General features: G+C 62.3%; 2 protein-coding genes across 4 annotated transcripts; one reads left to right on the forward strand and one right to left on the reverse strand.

Annotated features, from left to right (window-relative positions):
* Positions 1–5,737: 5,737 nt before the first annotated feature.
* P3h4 (prolyl 3-hydroxylase family member 4 (non-enzymatic)) lies at positions 5,738–10,347 on the reverse strand. Its single transcript, XM_023718195.1, has 8 exons — positions 9,848–10,347; positions 9,603–9,755; positions 9,333–9,504; positions 8,790–8,918; positions 8,107–8,252; positions 7,701–7,784; positions 6,347–6,491; positions 5,738–6,174 (listed from the first exon to the last, which is right to left on the reverse strand). Exons 1-8 carry the CDS (start codon positions 10,331–10,333, stop codon positions 6,152–6,154), a joined length of 1,338 nt encoding a protein of 445 aa, XP_023573963.1. The 5' UTR covers positions 10,334–10,347; the 3' UTR covers positions 5,738–6,151.
* Positions 10,348–10,687: 340 nt separating this feature from the next.
* Fkbp10 (FK506 binding protein 10) lies at positions 10,688–17,542 on the forward strand. Of its 3 annotated transcripts, none has more exons than XM_023718194.1 (11): positions 10,688–10,776; positions 11,331–11,417; positions 13,634–13,779; positions 13,890–14,079; positions 14,156–14,301; positions 14,606–14,795; positions 14,892–15,037; positions 15,504–15,696; positions 15,978–16,120; positions 16,322–16,485; positions 16,863–17,542. In XM_023718194.1, exons 2-11 carry the CDS (start codon positions 11,353–11,355, stop codon positions 17,046–17,048), a joined length of 1,569 nt encoding a protein of 522 aa, XP_023573962.1. In that variant the 5' UTR covers positions 10,688–10,776; positions 11,331–11,352; the 3' UTR covers positions 17,049–17,542. The 3 variants fall into 3 exon arrangements, with proteins under 3 accessions (XP_023573962.1, XP_023573961.1, XP_004633961.1); XM_023718193.1 differs by having other exon boundaries at positions 10,763–10,844; XM_004633904.2 differs by lacking the exon at positions 10,688–10,776 and having other exon boundaries at positions 10,914–11,417.
* Positions 17,543–17,789: the final 247 nt, after the last annotated feature.

Here is a 17,789-nt window from a genome sequence, read left to right on the forward strand (position 1 = left end):
CCAGAGGGACTGGCCAGGAGGCACCCCAGGAGGGGCTGCACACTGTGAAGGTGTGACCGCCAGTCTGCGTCCAGGACAGCTGGCCGCCACCTCTGTCTGTGACACTTCCTGTACTCCATGGTGCCCTGCACCAAATAAGAGGTAGAAGGTAATTGCTGGGTTTAGAGCATTTGGCCAAAGGGTCCCTCCCAAGCCAGGATTTGCACCCACAGAACGGGTGCATGCTCACGCGCACACACTCACACGCACACAGCCTTCCTTGAGCCTTCCCTGCCTCAGGGGGCCTTAGATCCAGCAACTTCTAGGGAGGGACGGCTGGCCACACTGCGGGCGGGTGACATGGGGGCGCCTGTCCTCTGGCTGTGCAGCAGCGAGGAGATCCCACAGAGGTCCTTGATTGAGGACCCAATAAAAGGTCCAACACGAATTTGAGAGGCTACCGGATATGGGTGGCGAACACCTGTAAGCCGAGCACTCAGGGAGACTGAGGCAGCAGGGTCACAAGTTCCAGCCCAGCCTCTCCAGCCTTGAGACCGCCATCTCAAAATAACAAGTGAAAAGGGCCAGAGATACAGCCCAGGGGGAAGGCGCTGCATCTTCAGTCTGCGGCATGACAGACAGACAAAACACAGGAGAGGCACCTGGGACAGACACCTCTGTCCTAAGATCATCCACTGAAGGGTTCTGCTTCGGCCCTCCTGGGTCCCAACTCTCCACATGGCGCCAAGGGAAGGGACCTGCGCACAGTGCTCAGCCTCCTGGGCCCCGCAGGGACAGCCAGGAGCCCTGGGATGGACTTCTAGGCCTGCGGGTCCCACATAGGCCAGAGGAGCGCTGGAGGCTCTGGTGGCCAAGGGGCGCCTCCTGCGGGGCAAGCTGGCCTGTGTGTGCGAGTGTTGGGCGCCTGCAGCGTGGGCAGAGCTGGGGGCATGCAGTGGACGGGTGAGGCAGGTGCTGGGCACTGCGGCAGCCCTGACATCACAGGGTAGCTTATGTACAGCTCCGTGACGGCTTCAGGACTCTCATAGATCCGCGTACAGGGCCTCCCAGCGTCCCCTGTCCCGCCCCTGTTGTTGTCCCTCCTGGCCCAGGAGGAGAGTGGCTGGGAAGAGCCCGAGGCTGTGACGGAGGGACAGGGTGGGGCGACCTTGTTTGCTGCCCTTTGTCCAGGGCTGAAGTCCAGAGGCGGAGGCAGGTGCCAGCCAGGGAGGGCACCTAATTACAGAGGTGGCAGCCACACCGCGACACTGTGCTGTGACACTCCTTGCTCCCAGCTCTGCTCTGCAGGCCTGCAGCATGGGGCAGGGCTGGAATGCCAGAAGGGACACAGGGCGACCAGAAAAGATAGGATAGCCAGAAATAGTGCAGGCAGACGCCCGAGGGGGTAGGGGACAGGGGACGGCCCCTGCAGAGCACAGCTGTGCCTGAGGCCCAGACCCTGCACAACACGGTCCAGGCCCAGGACAGGCTTGCACCACCAGGAGTATAGTCTTCATTTTCTTTTGCTCGCTCGCTCGCTCGCTTCCTCCCTCCCTCCCTCCCTTCCTTTCTGAGATAGAGGGCCTCATTATGTATCCCAGGCTGGCCTTGAGCTCCTGGTGATCCTCCTGCCTCAGCCTCCCGAGTGCTGGGAGGACAGGCACACCTTTCTAGGAGGGTTGCGTTCTGAGCTGGCCCTCCCCAGTGAGCGGCCGCCTTCCCCTGCTGGAGTGGTTTTGCCGGCAGGTGAGCAAGACCTCCCATCTGAGTCACCCTGGCTCCTGCGCCCGGCCTGGGCGACTCCGGCACAGGCTGACACAACGAGGGCCCCACCTGGCCTGGCAGCGCCCCACCCTCCGCCCCGCCGGCCTGGCTGCCTGCCCTGACAAGATCTGCTCCATAGTTGGCCGGGCTCCTGAGGCCGCGCACCCCGCAGGGACAGCAGTGTCTCCCCCTTGCACACAGTGGGGAACGGCAGGAGCCAGCCAGGACAGGGACTTTTCTCTAAGGCCATGAAAGCAAATTCCTGGCAGGACTGGGACTTGAACCCCTGGGGTGCTGCAGGCTGTGGCTGGCCAAGGCCTATCTGGCACCCTTCCTCTGGGACCCAAATCTACCATGGGCCTCCTGTCCTCCAAGTCCCCGAGCCCCAGCGAACGCTGGGGAAGCAGAGGCCCCACCCCTCCCCCCGTCTGTCTTCCCCACCTTGGTGGGAACCGGGGAGCACAGCCGGCCTGGCCCAGCCTAGCCCAGCCCAGGCCCCGAGGGAATCTGAGAATTGAGATTCTTGAATATTTCATCAGCACTTCAGCCTCCTGGAAGCAGCAGCCAACTTACAGCTCATGAGTAATTTATGGCCCCAGCTGAGAGGGTGGGGTAGGTGGGGGGGGGACTGGAGAGGCCAGGACCAGGCTGTCCAGGGGGACACTGTCCAAGAGCTGGCAGTGGGTGAGGTGGGGGGACCGGGCTTTGAGGCCAGGGACTTTCCATTTTTGAGGATAACAACATAATTTAAAATGAGTAAGTTTTAAAAAGGGTTAACAGGCCAGAGAAATCGCTCAGCCATCTAAGTGCCTGCCTGGCAAATGCGAGGACCCAGGTTTGATCCCCAGTACTACACACTGTGCTCACGCCGGAACCAGGTGTGGTGGTGCATGCCTGTAATCCCAGCACTGGGGAGGCTGAGACAGGAGGATCCCTGTGAGTCTGAGCTGCGTAGCGAGACCCTGTACCAAATAAGTAAATAAAATATTTTTTAAAAATGGTTATCAAAACAACTGTACTGAAGGCTAAAGTCACAGCACAAGCATTTTCTGATTTCCACCCAACCTCATTCAGAGACGATAACAAAATTCAAGGGACAGCCAGGTTTGCAGGGACGCTTCTGTGAGCCCAGCACTCTGGGAGGCTGAGGCAGGAGGCTTGCACGTTCCTACTGGCTTCTTTTTTTTTTTTGTAGCTCCCCATTGACCTGCAGCAGCGCTGGTCTGGGTTGCCTTGAGTATGTGGGAATGGAACCAGCGCTCCAAGAAACTGACTGGCTCCTTTAAGCAGGCACTTCCACAACTGAGCTAATGGGCAGGCCCCCTGCACGTTCCTACTGGCCTGGGCAACTTGGTGGCTTGGCAAGACTGGGGGTGTAGTTTAGGACCACAGTCACAGGAAAGAGTCCTCCCTGGCTGTGGGCCCCCCCAAAGGACTCCCTGCCCCACACTCCTGGACCGGGGAGCAAGGCCCACCTGACCTAGGCAGGCTGAATCCTGGCCTCCCAGCCCCTCCAGGAAGGCCAAGGGCACTGTGCCTCTTCCTCTGCTGGGAGCAGAGCCGCAGATCATCTGAGCCGAAAGCTGGGGCAGGTGACCCACAGCACACGGTCCCATTGTCCTGGGCTCTTCTTTACTGATGGCCTAGTGACCTAGGACTGAGTTCTGGGTCAGAGGTCAAGGACGCCTCTTGGGGGATGGGTCACTCAGCAAGTCCATCCTCCCCTTACCTCAGTTTCCCCTGAGTCACAGGCAGGACAGATGCTAGAGCCCAGGGCCGTTTGGGGCAGAGGAGATGCTATCCAGAGGCTGGCGCCGGCTGGGCAGCAAGTGATTAGGGATCACGCCTCCCGGGCTAGGCCTAGGTCTGGGCTGGGACCCCAGTTCACCTGAGAGTTTGGGGGGTCAGGGCCAGGCAGGGTCACAGCCCTGAGGGCTAACCCATGCTTTTGGGGATCAGTGTCTCATAGTGCATCAGGGCATCCACCAGAGCTATTCTGGAGAGAAGCCACAGAAGGAGACAGCTGGAAGTCCCCCATAGAGGAGGGCTGGCGGGCCTTGGGCCTGGGGCTTCGAGGACCTCCCGTCAGGGAAGCTGCTGGCCTGGCATCAGCTGGAAACAGTCCTTTTCTGCGAACCTGGGTCTCCTGTGTAGCCCAGGCTGGCCTGGAACTCATGGTGACCTTCCTGCCTCAGCCTCAAGTCCCAGGATGACACATCTGCAGCACCACATCTGGAAGCTGCTATCCTAAGTGACCCTAACACCGCAGCCCCCAGGTCCCTGGAGCAGCCCCCAAGGCTGACAACTCCCGCAGGGCCTGGGCTTGCTCCCTTCCCTGCTTCCCAGGCTGCCCCCCCCCCCCCAGGGAGCCCTGAACAAGGTGCTTCTTGCTCCAGCCTCCAGGGGCAGCAGGGGCCTGAAGGAAATAGAAGATCACAGAGCTTTGCCCCCACCATGAGTGTGACCAGCATGCGCTACAAAGTATACTAAAAAAAATTCTTTTAAGAGGGAAATGTTTCCTGGGAGCTTGTCATCCTACCACTCAGGAGGCTGAGGCAGGAGGATCACTGTGAGTTCCAGGCCTGCCTCAACTGCGTGGCAAAACCCTGTTTCAAAACAAACAGAAAAGAAATGTTCGTTTTTTTGGTTTTTCCTGGAACCGGGGATTGAACTCAGGCCCTTGTACTTGCCAGGCAAGCACTTACTCTACTGAGCCATCTCCCCAGCCCAAGGGGTGTAGTATTGAGGACACTGAGCGCATAGCAGGCACCCTACAACAGGCTCCCCTGCGGCCTGGACACTGGGGAGACTGTGGGGCCCAAGCTGGGGCTGAGTGGTGCCAGTGGGACTGGGGACTTGGCCCCACCGGTTCTGGCAGCTGCGTGGGGACAACACTGGTACCAGGAGAGATGGGAGGGGCCAGCAGCCCCCAGGCAAGGCGGGTGGACAGGAGAGGCAGGTGCTGCGGGCTACACAGGAAGGGGCACAGCCCACGGGCTCACACTCACGGACACACACACATTCGCGTGCACGCGCACAGGAAACTGCGTGCCTATGCATACAGGCGTTGGCGCCTCACCTGCCCCAGCCTCCACGTCCCCCTTAAGTACTGATGTACAGAACTTTGGTTTTTGTCTTTTTCAGACAGGGTCTTGTTGTGCAATTCAGGCTGGCCTTGAGCTCTCTTTTTGTATCCCGGGCTGGTCTCAAACTCAGTGATCCTCCTGCCTCAGCCTCTGGAGCGCTGGAGTTAGGGGCATACAGCACCACGCCTGGCTCTTACATAACTCTTAGACCACTGCTGGTCCAGCCGGACCTGAACTCCAAGGACACAGTGCACAGCCTGCGTTGTTCCTGGTCGTGTACCAAGCTCCTGCCGCTCACAGGGTACCCAGTAGGTGTTCAACTCAAGTGCGAATGTGAAGTGAACCCCGGCATGTTCAGGCACGCGCATGCACTTGGCGGATGTGCACTTGGTGAGCCCACAAGGCCCGCACAGGCATCAGCGGACCCACACGTCCTCCATGCGTGGGCCCCTTCAGACCCACGCCAGCACCGGATTCCAGAGCTGCTGCTCATGGGGCCGTGCAGCTGGGCCTCGCTGGAGCACATCTGCCCCGAGCCCGGAGGAGCAGGGCAGGGCCGCAGCCAGCTGGAAAGGGGTGGGGCGGGTAGGGCCACCCAGGCACAGGCGTTGTGACGAAGAGGCTGCACCCTACCTGCGAGGAAAACGGAAGAGGAGGTCACCAGGTCCCTGCAGACAGACTCTGGCCTCCAGCCTAGCAGGCGCTTGGGCAGGGCCCGGGGTTCTCCTGGCCACCGAGGGGCGGGGCCAGGTACCTCAGGGGAGGGAGGACAGGGCAGCCCCCGGGACCGGCGCCCACTCGCAACCCCACAGGCCGCCCAAGGGCAGTGGTGCCCCGCAGAGAGGAACCGGACCCACCCTGCAGTCCTCCTGGGCCTTCTGGGGAGACCGCGCCCTGCGCCCCCTTGTGGCCAGCCTGGGATCGCACGCCGTCCCCAGCCCGTGAGGCTCGACCTCGCCTACGCAGGACCCCAGGCGCTGTCTTTTGCCCCAACACGAGCATTTATTGAGCACCCACTGTCTACCGGAACTCCTGGACTCCTGCTCCAGGGCTCCGCAGCCCCGCAGCCCCGCTGCCACTCGGGCAGAGACTCCAGCTGTGGCCGAGTCTCCTGCAGGAGGTTGTCCAGGAAGCGGGCGGACTCCGTCAGCCCCGCACACCGCCCTACCATCCTGTGGTCGGGACACATCAGAGGCAGCGGTGCCCTCGGCAGGGACAGGCCAGCAGCGTCCACAGTCAGGTTTTCATAAATAGTCCTCGCTGCGCCCCAGCTTCCTGAGCTCTGGAGGGAGGGGCGTGGTGACCCCTGGGATGACCTCTTCTCATGCCAGCTCAGGCTCTAGCTCTGAAAAGGGGAGTCAAGGGAGGGTAGGATGAGTCCTGCTCAGCAGAGGCCTAGGTCCTGTCCCTGTTGGAGGACGGAGGACGTGGGGACAGATCTCAGCCAATCATGGCCCCAGGGCAAGTGGGGAGCCCCACCCGCCAAGGCCAGAGGGGGGCCCAGGCCCCACGCTTACCAGCCTCGGCCTCATCCCCTTTGGCATCTGGCTCCTGCCACCAGTCTGCATAGAGCCCCTCCTCGTAGTCCCCAAGTCCCTCAAACTCTGCGTCGGACAGGGGCTGTCCCAGTTCTGGGGATGGCTCCGCCTCCTGCAGCTCCATCTAGAAGACCCCGGATGGGGGTGACAGTTTGTCACTGTAGGCCCAAGCCCAGCCAGGCTCCCCAGGGCCAGGTCACCCCTGCCCCATCTCAGACCCCAAAGTGGCCTAATGAGGGGGTCTGGCCCTGTGACCCTCAGCACGTGCTGTCCTCATCCCTCTTGCCCAGGCCACAGCCACCCTATGCTGCCCAGCCCAGACAACTCCAGTTATGCCCCCCAGAGCCAGGTGTGGGCTCCAGGACCCTTGCTGATGACTCTGCTCCAGGGGCAGCCTTCTTCCTGTGAGACCTAGGGATGGGCACTGCCATTCTCCTACCTGCCCAGCCTCCCACCTGAGGTCTATCAGACAGTAGGCAGCAAGCCGAAGGTGACAGTCACCAACAGAGTCACAAGGGGCTGGGGAGATAGCTCAGTAGAATAAGCACTTGCCTGGCAAGCACAAGGGCCTGAGTTCAATCCCCAGTTTCACCAAACAAAAAAAGAAAGAAAAAAGAAACAGGGTCACAACTGCCAGACTCTGGCTTTAAGCTGCCTCTACAAGTGCTTCACAATCTTTACTTTCTCCAGTGCTAGGAACAGAACCCAGGGCCTCTCCACCAACCTGAGCTATGTTCCCAGCCCTTCTTTATTGATACAGAGTCTCAATATGTTGCTGAGTGGTCCAGGCTGGGCCTGAACCTGGATCTTTCTGCCTCAGCTTCCCCCGCAAATACTGGGATGGTAGGCATGCACCACCACACACCAGATGTTCTTGGTCTCTCTTACCTTTCACCTGCACAAAATGAGCAGGGCATTGTCGCCCCTTGGGGTGGCTAGAGAAGTGGGGAGATTCCCTACGACTGGCCTGAGTCCACCAAGGAGCCAAGCAATGGGGACAGATGTGACAGAATCCTAGCCTGCAGCCACTGCACACTACCCCACCACTCACTGTCTCAGCCCGCCCCTGGTCCCCAGGAGGAAGGGCTGGGGCAGGTGGCTCTGGTGGCCTGGGTCCTGCCCCAAATGGGGACTGGGACAGAAGCCCAGGCTCCTGATGCCAAGTCCAGAGAAGGCCGAAATAGCAGGGCTCAGAACCAGGGCCCAGGACCTTCCTTCAGGGAGGGAGGCATTGTGTGAGCCAGACCCAGGGCAGTGCAGGAGGGCCTGGGGACTCCAGGGCAGCAGGCGGGCAGGTCTGTGAGCCCCACAGCCTGTGAGGCCGGCTGCTGACCTCATCATCAGCCTGCAGGTGCGCGCGGGAGTAGTCCAGCAGCTGCCGCAGCTCAGCTGTCTGATTGTGGTAGAGCGAGGCCTCCTGGGGGAGAGGACGTGGGTGAGCAGGGGACCCGGGAGCAATGGCAGCTTTGGGCTGATCACGCAGTCAGAGCCACTGGGAGCTCTGGGCTGGGGAGGCTTCTGGAGTTCCAGGCTCCAGGGGGCAAGAGCGTCAGGACCCATCAGCTGTGTCCACCACCCACGAGGAAAGTGGCTCTGTTGCCTCATGCCACGTGCTAGCAACGCTGTCAGAAGGCTCAGCCACATACCCAGGCCACACGACTTCGGCACTGGTCCCTAAACCCAGGCTCAGCTGTAACCTGAGTGTCTCCCCTCCTCGGAAGCCCCAAAGAGTCACCCACCTCCCGGGGCAGGAAGTCCTGGTCCTCCAGACCCCAGCGTGCACGGTGGAAGCGGTAGTACACCAGGTTCTGCTGCATGATGCTGTCCCCGGGGTCAAAAAGCATGTAGCTGGCGGCACTGCGGGCGGCCTGACGCACATCGTTCACTATGGGCAGTGGGACAGTGAGAGTCACCCTTTGGGGTCCCTGGGGAAGCGCCCACTCCCTGCCCAGGGCCCTTGTGCCCCACCCAGCAGCAATACCAACAGCCATAATGGAGCCTCTGTAGTAAGAGCCAGGCACCAAGTGGCTCACAGTGCCAGTGCCAGTGCCGGCCAGCGCGTCAGGAGGAAGATGGCACCAAAGGACCAGGGTCTCTCCAAGGTCCTGTCACGAACCAGCAAGGCCCTCCTGACCCCTGCTCCAACCCCAGCCTCTGCACCCTGGTGGTCCCTCCTGCCCTGCTGTCCTGCAGCCACAACATTTGCCCTCTACCAGCCTCAGTTTCCCTATCTGTAGAGTGGGTGGGGCATGTGGGGACAGCATGGAGTGCAGTTAGGGCTCTGTAAGCTGCCAGAGCTTAGCTGTTGGCAGAAGGCCTCCAAGTGCTTCCCTTTGTCCCCACAAAACTTGGCCCGTCCACCTGTGGGGCAGCACCCCAACTCTGGCAGACCCCATGCTATCCTCGCTGTCCCACAGCTCACACTTGTAGTAGGCGAACTGGAGGTAGTGGTACATGGTGGCCACGAACTTGTCCACGAAGTAGCCACCCACATTGGGGGTCAGGTCAGCCTCGCAGTCCACTTTGCACTGCAGAGACTCTGCAAAGAGATCTGGAAGACAGGGAGGGGGCTGGGGCACCACAGGAGAAACGGCCCCAGGTCCAGTTTCTGCACAGGCCTTCTAGCCCAGGAGGTGCCCAGGGCCATCACGAAGAGTAGTGTGGGTGATATGCTTGGCACACCAAGACACCAGCTCAACCGCACCCCAGGTGGGGGGCATTCTAAAAGAGGCCCAAGTTAGGGCAGGGCCCCATTCCTACAGGGGAAGAAGGACTGCCCGAAGGTTCAAGTCCCAGGGATTAGGTAGTGGGGTTTTTCACCCCAAGGGCATCTGCTTGGCACCTTCCCAGCTCCCTCTGGGATGCCCTGCACCCAACACCCGTGAGCCCTGGCCCCTGTCCACCCGCCTGTGTGAAGCTGCTCCACACCGGCACTCGGGTGTTTCTGGCCCGCGGTGGGCGGTACCTGCTATGGCGGGGTAGAAGTCTTTGAATTCCACCTGCTCCTGGGCTCCCTCGCAACCTGCCAGGCATCGAGCAAAGACGGCCAGATACTCGGCCAGGGCACGTTCCATGTCCTCGGCGCTGCTGCGGAAGTCACCACTGTTGTAGAGCTTCACAGCCCGGAGGAACACGGCCTGGGGGTTGGGGACATGGAGATCGGGGACCTCAGCACCTGTGCTCCTCCGCTTGGAGCTCGGGGCAGGGACGCAGCTCCGGGCCTTCTGCTCCGCACCTCGTAGGGCTGGGCCTCCAGGTCGGTAAGCGACTCATCGGGGACATCCACCATGCTCCGGTAGTAGCCCAGATACTTGGCGGTCAGCTCGTGCTTGGGGTTCTTCTGTAGGAAGGTGTATGCCGCGGCCACCGCCTTTTCCAGCCGGTCGTCCTAGACAGAGCGCACGGCGAGGAGCGCGCGGTCGGCGGGGCGCAGCGTGCCTCCCGGACGCCCATCCCGTGCGCTCTCCCGGCGGCGCTCACCTTGAAGAGCGCATAGTGCAGATACAGGTAGGGCCGGCGGCTCTGGAAGTCGCGCAGCAGCTGGCGCGGCGGGTAGGGCACGCGGAAGGCCGGCAGCTCACTCTGGCAGCGGCGCAAGCAGACGGCGCGCTGCAAGACGGCGCCGAAGAGCCGCAGCTCTTGCGCCCAGGACTCGCCGCCGTCTGGCTCTCCGGGGCCGTCAGGGTCGCCGGGGTCGCCGGGGTCGCCGCAGCGCGCGTGGCAGAATGCCTCGCTGTCGCGCAGCAGGCGGTGCAGCCGCAGCGCCGCCTCCAGCCCTTGCGCGCTCTCGCGCCACTCGCCCTGCTCGTACAGCTCGAGCGCGCGGCCGTAGGCGGAGGCGAGCGGCGCCAGCGCGGCGGGCGGGAACCCGCGGAAGCTGTACTGCTCGTACTGCGCTCGCGCGCCCCGCCCGGGCAGCAGCAGCGGGAGCAGGAGGCCGAGCAGCGCGCGCGCCCGGCCCGTCATGGCCGCGCACGAGGTCGCGCACGGACACGCCAGCACCCTGTGCCTTGCCCTCTCTCTGCCCGGGTCTGCGCCCTGCGCCCTGATCCCTAGCGGCTAGGCTCTACTGGGGGTCACACCTCCCGCTGAGGCTCCTAGCGCGCCCCGACGCCCAATCGCGTGGGGCTCCCCGAAGATTGAGAGCGCGTGGGGCTCGCTGCACGTCCGCGCGAAAGTTCGCCAAGTCCCTCCCCACGGCCAGCGGCCCCCACGACAGGGGAGCAGTGGGAGGCGGGCCCAGGACGCGGGCCACAGGGGTTGTCCGCCCCGCCGCGCCCTGACCCCCTGCGCGCCCTGCACGGCGCAGCCCCCAAGATCCCCTGCACACACGATTCCTAGCACCCACGACCTCAGCACCCACGACCTCAGGACCCACGCCACCACCTCCCAGCGACCGTGTCTGCCAGGTGGGCGCGGAGACGCGGCCTAGCCTCACCCTCAGGGGGCCTGGATTTGGGGGTCCGCAGAAGCCACCGTAAGCCCCCGCCCGGCTCTAGGACCCGGAGGCTCCGGAAAAGGACCTCGAGCGAAGTTTTTTTGGAGTACGCTCCGCTTCTCAGCTTTCCCTCCCCGCCTCCGGCCCAGCCTCCGCCCCTGAGACCGGGAACCTAGGGGACCCCGAGGGCGGGGCTCCTGCGGCGCATACCCAGCCCGGCCTCCAGTTTTGCTCCCCTCCCGCCCGGCCAGCTCAGTGTCCCCAGCCCCCCTTCCACGTGGACTGGCCAGGGTGGAGGTGGGGGACAGGAAGGGAGGGAGTCAGCCCCGGGAAGCAGGGGCTGCCGCCTCGGTCTCTGCTCCGCTGCGTCCCCGCCAGCACCATGCTCCGCACGGGCTTCCCCGGCCGGTGGCCCCTGCTGCAGGCCCTGCTGGCTCTGCAGGCCTTGGGGAAGGCGCTGGGCCGCGCCAGCCTGGCCGGGGGCCCCCTGGAAGACGTGGTGATCGAGCGGTACCACATCCCCAGGGCCTGTCCCCGCGAGGTGCAGATGGGGGACTTTGTGCGCTACCACTACAATGGCACTTTCGAGGATGGCAAGAAGTTTGACTCCAGGTAATGGTGGGGCACCCTGGACAAGGCTCCTTCTGGCTTTCCTTTAGTGCCCCTCCCCCATAGCGTGGTACTGGAAATTCAACCTGGGCCGGGTCGTGAGCTCCCTTCCTGACTCTTGCTAGATGACTACGTGCTCAGGCTTTGGTCAAACTGGCAACCCTGCCTCAGCCTCCCAGAGTACTGGGATCACCAGCATACAGCACCACACCCAGCTTGTTATTCCTTTTACATTCTGGGTCCCTGTATTCATTCTGTGACCCTCTAACCACAAACAGCATGAGGGAGGGGCATCCCAGACCCCAGTCTCCAAAGAAACCCCTGCCCCAACTCCAGAGTCCCAGCTCCCTTCTGCAGCCTTTGATAGTCCGCCAAACTGCTCCACCCCGCTGCCCTTATTCGGAGGCTCAAGGCGGGTGGTGTGCATCCTGCTCTGCCCAGCCCCATCCTGGCCCTTTGGTTACTGCTGTTTATGGAGAAGGTGGCGAGCCACCGGGCAGATGCAGGACACAGCAGGATGGAGCAAGGTGGGCAGAGCTCTGTGGCTCCCCTGTCCGCCAGTGTCCTAATGTCACACGGGCAGATGGACACACAGTTCACCTCTGAGAAGCCTCCCACCTCCCTTCAGGCCGCTTCACACCCCACCTCCTCCATTTTAGCTCCACTGGGCTGGCACCACCGCCCATCCTGCCAGCCTTGGTTCCCGTCTGCACTGTGGTCTGCAGGGACCTGGCAGGATTGTGCCAGCCGCCAGGCAGACTTTCCCACAGGAACCCCCTGTGCCACAGTGTCACCCGCAAAGACCCTGCCTACACCCACAGCTTAGCCCTGAAGTCTCAGCCCTGACTTCAGGGCCCGCAGTGTGGAGGGCAAAAGTACGAGCACGTGCAAGGCCCTGGGTTCGAATCCAGACTGCACTGTGCATGGGGATGTGGGCTCTGAGTTTGAGGGCTGGCTTGCTCAGGCTGGATTGAGATGTTCCGGGAGCTCAGGACAGGGATGCCTTACCCAGGCCAGGCCAGGACAGCACTGATATAAACTAGCTGGGAACACAGCAAGGAGCCCTCCACATGGAGTGGGAGAGGGACAGGCTTGGGGTGGCTTTCCTGTTGGCGTCCCTGGGAGCTTAGCAGGGGCCTAGTTTGTAATAGTTGACCTTCAACTTTCTTTTTTGATTCTCTCTCTCTCTCTCTCTCTCTCTCTCTCTCTCTCTCTCTCTCTCTTTTCTTAACTCCACTAACTGCTAAGTTACCCAGGCTGGGCTTGAATCTGTGATCCTCCTGCCTCAGCCTCCCTGAGTGCTGGGAGCACATTATAGGAATGTACTATCAGCCCTGGCTGAAACCTTTCTTTACCACCTCCAACCTTTGGATCTTTTCATTTGCTTTCGAGTCAGGGCCTCACTCTAGCGCCCAGGCTGGTTGTGAACTTTACATCCATCATCATACTTGGCCTGTGGTCTCCTGTGAGTGAATTAAAGTCTGCATCCTCCCTTTGCTTCAAATGTACAATCGAAAACAGGCACAAGCAGGGGCAATTTATAGAGACCTTCTTGGTGAAGATCGACGCCGATCCTATGTTCACCTCTGGCCGGCTCTGCTTTCTCTTTCCTGGGCAAATCCCTGGGCCCCGGCCCAAATGTGGGCTTTGGAGCTCATGGACCGCGTGGGAGCCGTGGGCGCTTGGGGGGCGCCAGTCTCGGGTCTCTGGTCTCCTCCTGAGCAAGGCCAAGCAATGGGCCCCGCTGTGAGGCTCACTCAGGTAATGAACGTGAGCGGGGCACGATGCTGTGCCACTGGGAAGTGGAGGCAGGAGGAGCTCAAGTTTGAGCCCAGCTTCAAATAAAAAAAGGACTGGGGCTGCAGCTCAGTGTAGAAGCCCTGGGTTCAAGAACGGCAAATAAATGTAAATAAAAAATTTTAAAAAGATGAGTGTAAAGTGCCAAGCATTGAATCAGGCCTATAGTAAGTGTACAGTAAACGCTCATTGGCCTCCGTGCCTTTCGGTGACCTGAAGTAGTGCCCACCTGTCACCACCCCACCTGCAGAGCCCAGGCCTCCTGAGGTGTCTCGAGGTGTGGGGAGGCAGGGTGGCCACTGGTGTTCTGGGAGCGCGGTGTGTGCATGCACAGCGAGACCGCGGGTGAGGGGTGGGAACCTCCCTTGCATGCACCTGAGCTGTGGGTCTCCCTCACCCCACCCCATCCCCTCCAACCCCAGCTACGACCGCAGCAGCCTGGTGGCCATCGTGGTGGGCGTGGGGCGGCTGATCACCGGCATGGACCGTGGGCTCATGGGCATGTGCGTGAACGAGCGGCGGCGCCTTGTGGTGCCCCCGCACCTGGCCTACGGCAGCATCGGCGTGGGTGAGAGGCGCGCGCGGGCGTGGGGTGGTTAGTCAGGGGTCCTGGCAGTCCGGGCAAGGGTGTGGGGGAGCGAGGAGGGGGACATGCTAGACCTCCGGCCCCACCCGCAGCGGGGCTCATCCCCCCCGACGCCACCCTGTACTTCGACGTGGTGCTGCTGGATGTGTGGAACCAGGCGGACACAGTGCAGGTGAGCGTCCTGCTGCGGCCGCCGCTCTGCCCGCGCATGGTGCAGGACGGAGACTTCGTGCGCTACCACTACAATGGCACCCTGCTGAACGGTGCGCCTTTCGACAGCAGGTAGGGTCTGGAGGGCCAGGGGGGGAGGGGGGTCGGCGGGGGAGGGTCCCCCAGCACCGAACCTCTGTCCCTGCAGCTACAGTCGGGGCGGCACCTATGACACCTACGTGGGCTCCGGCTGGCTGATCAAGGGCATGGACCAGGGCCTGCAGGGCATGTGTCCGGGGGAGAAGAGGAGGGTCACCGTCCCCCCGTTCCTGGCCTATGGCGAGAAGGGCTACGGTAAGGGCGGGTGGGACGTGGGAGGCCTCAGAAGAGGGGCGCTGTCGCTCAGGTGGGGCAAAGGGGCTTCCGGCCAAGGAGGCAGGCAGGTAGGAGTGAAATCCAACACTTGGCGATGGCCTCGAAGAGAAGAAAGGCGGCTTTATTCTGACTCAGACACAGGCGCTGCGCGCCTGGTGGTGGCTGAGGACCCACTCTGACCTCTAGATGGCGCCAGACCTAGGCTTGTGCAGGATGCCCACTTGGACCTTCCTGAGCCTGTTTGCTCCCTGCTTGTTCCACTCAAGCTCTGTCCCCTCCCCAGGGACTGTGATCCCCCCACAGGCTTCCCTGGTCTTCCACGTCCTACTGGTGGATGTCCACAACCCCAAGGATACGGCCCAAGTGGACACGCTGGCGGTCCCGGCCGACTGTGTTCGCAAGGCAGCCCCCGGGGACTTCATGCGGTACCACTACAACGGCTCTCTGATGGATGGCACACCCTTCGACTCCAGGTTCGGAGGGTCCCAGGAGGGCAGGGCCTGTCCCTCTGAGCTTCTGGAAGGGGAGGGGCTCCACTGACCCCTCGCGGCCTCCGCATTCTGTTGCAGCTACTCTCGCAACCACACCTACGACACCTATATCGGGCAGGGCTACATCATCCCCGGCATGGACCAGGGCCTGCAGGGCGCGTGCATGGGCGAGCACCGCAGGATCACCGTGCCCCCCCACCTGGCCTACGGGGAGAACGGCACTGGTAGGTGGCAGGGCATTCCCCAGCTCCCCCAGGGCAGTCCCCACCCACCAGCCTGCCCAAGGGGACAAGCCAGAGTGGTTGTGGACAAACAGACCGTGCAGCCCCAGGAGCAGAGAGGCCTGAATTTCTTTATGTAAAATTGAGACAGGGTCTCACTCTGCATTTCAAGCTGCCCTTGAACTCATTTTACAGCCCAAGCTGGCCTTAAAGTCACTATGTAGCCCAGGCTGATCTCCAGTTGTGGCGATCCTCCTGACTCAGCCTCATAAGTGCTGGCATTGCAGGCTTGCGAGCCTGGGTTTTAGACCCATCTGGTCAGCTGGCTCAGTCCTGAGGGTTTGCAAGATGCCACCAGTTGAAGGGCACTGGAAACAGCCTGTCCTTGCTCGGGTCCCCAGGGTGAGAATAGAAAGGGGTTGGGTCTCTGTCCCCTGTGGCCAGCTGACCCCTCCCTGCCTGGCCTCAGGAAACAAGATCCCGGGCTCTGCCGTGCTTGTGTTTCATGTGCTTGTCATTGACTTTCACAACCCCGCGGACCCCGTGGGGATCGAGACCCTGTCCCGGCCTGCAGAGCCCTGCAATGAGACCTCCAAGCTTGGGGACTTCATCCACTACCACTACAACTGCTCGCTGATGGACGGCACCAGGCTATTCTCCTCGTGGGTCGGGGTCCCAGTTAGCACCCCATTCCAGCTCTGCTCTCACTGCTCTCGGTCCCTGTCAGTCCCTCCCCAGTAGGAGGCATGAGACCCCTTCCTCTGCAGGGAAGGGAGGAGGTGGTACAGGAAGTGACAGGAGCCCTGCAGACCATGCAGGGAAGCAACTGGAGGTGGTGATTCGAAGTCTGCTCCCCGGGTGTCTGCAGGGTGCTGGGAGGATGGTTCTGGAATTGCGGGTGTGTCTTGGGCCAGAACTGACACGGGCACCTGCTCTCTACCAGCCACGACTACGGAGCTCCCCAGGAGACCACACTGGGTGCCAACAAGGTGATCGAGGGGCTGGACAGGGGACTGCAGGGCATGTGTGTGGGTGAGCGGCGGCGGCTGGTGGTGCCCCCGCACCTGGCACACGGGGAGAGCGGAGGTGAGAGGCTCAGGCCGGGGGCCACGGGGTTTGGTACTTTTTGCCCTGACTGTGGGGGTGGAGGTGGAGGCGGGGGTAAGGGGAGTAGGACCTTAGCGACCCTGCACAGTTGTGTAAACATCCCATGTCCCAGGAGGGAAGCAGACCCGCAGGCAGGCTGGCTGGCTGTGGAGGCCTGATGGCGTGCTTCCCTGCCCTCAGCCCGCGGGGTGCCTGGCAGTGCGGTGCTGCTGTTCGAGGTGGAGCTGGTGTCCCGGGAGGACGGGCTGCCCGACGGCTACCTGTTTGTGTGGCATGAGGACCCTCCCTCCAGTCTGTTCGAAGACATGGATCTCAACAAGGATGGAGAGGTCCCCCTGGAGGAGGTGAGTCAGGAACTCGGCCACCCCCAAGGCCAGGCAACTAGCGCGGGGAGGCCTAACGCATCACAATGCCCACCCTGCCTGAAGCACACCCACCCAGCCTGCTGGGGTTTCCTGCAGACAGCCTTGTTTCCCATCCCGCCGCCACGCCTTCCGTCGGGCCACGCCCGCAGCCACACCCTCCCACCAACAGGCCACGCCCTTTCCGTGCTCTCCGGGACGGAGCAGTCGGCCCTCCCATCCCCTACACTCCGTAGGCCACGCCCCCGAGACCCCTTCCTCCCCTCTCATTGGGAAGCGCCCCAACTTCCAGGGCCTCCCCCGGGACCCCCGCACTCCCCTCGATGGCTCCCCCAACCCTCACCCGCCTTTCTCTGCAGTTCTCCGTCTTCATCAAGGCTCAGGTGCAGGACGGCAGGGGCCGTCTGCTGCCTGGGCAGGACCCTGAAAAAACCATCGGGGACATGTTCCGGAACCAGGATCGCGACCAGGACGGCAAGATCACGGCCGCGGAGCTCAAGCTGAAGTCGGAAGAGGACCAGGAGCGCGTCCACGAGGAGCTCTGAGGCCCAGGCCCGTGGAGACAGCGGCAGCGGGACTCTACTGCCGCAGCAGCACCCCTCTGTTGGGAGACCCGGGGCTGTGGGAGGGGCCACAGCAGGCACGCTGGGCCCTGGCCCCGAGACGCGGGGTCACAGCCGCTGGTGGCTCGCGGCGTGGGCTGGCCCTCTTGTCGGTCACTAGGGTCGTGGCAGGACCAGCTCGGCTTATCCCCGTCACACTGGCCCTGCCGCACCGCAGGCCTGGCTGCTGGGAAGGGGCTGCTGGGCTCCACCTGCCCCTTGCTCCGCTCCCCTCCCTCCAGGGGCTCGGCGCAGGCTGGGCTCTGCACCCCTCATCCTCCCCTCTCAGAGACTCCCGTCTGTGGGAACCCAGGAAGGTTTTCTGCGCAGGCAGAGATGGAGGCGCATTGACCTCAGGGCCAGGAGAGAAATCTCCCCAGCTCGGCACCAGAGGCCAGATGTGTTCACTCCCTTCGCGTGACAAATAAAAGGTTCACCCACAGGTCTCAGGAGGTGGTCTCTGGGGAGCAGGGGCCCCCGTGTGGGCTCAGAACCAGCGCCAGGGCTCAGAACCAGCGCCAGGGCTCTGACCCAAACCCCAGCCTGTTTGACCTTTTATGTTGAGATAGGGCCTTGCTAAATTGCCTGCCTGGTCTAGCAGCGTGCCTGTAATTGCAGTCTCTGTGGCGCCCAGCCCACTGCTCCTGGCCACCAGGTGTCACCAGCTCTTCTCCCTCTGCCGGA

Source organism: Octodon degus, unplaced genomic scaffold (assembly GCF_000260255.1).
Source record: "Octodon degus isolate 3935 unplaced genomic scaffold, OctDeg1.0 scaffold00056, whole genome shotgun sequence".
NCBI lineage: Eukaryota > Metazoa > Chordata > Mammalia > Rodentia > Octodontidae > Octodon > Octodon degus.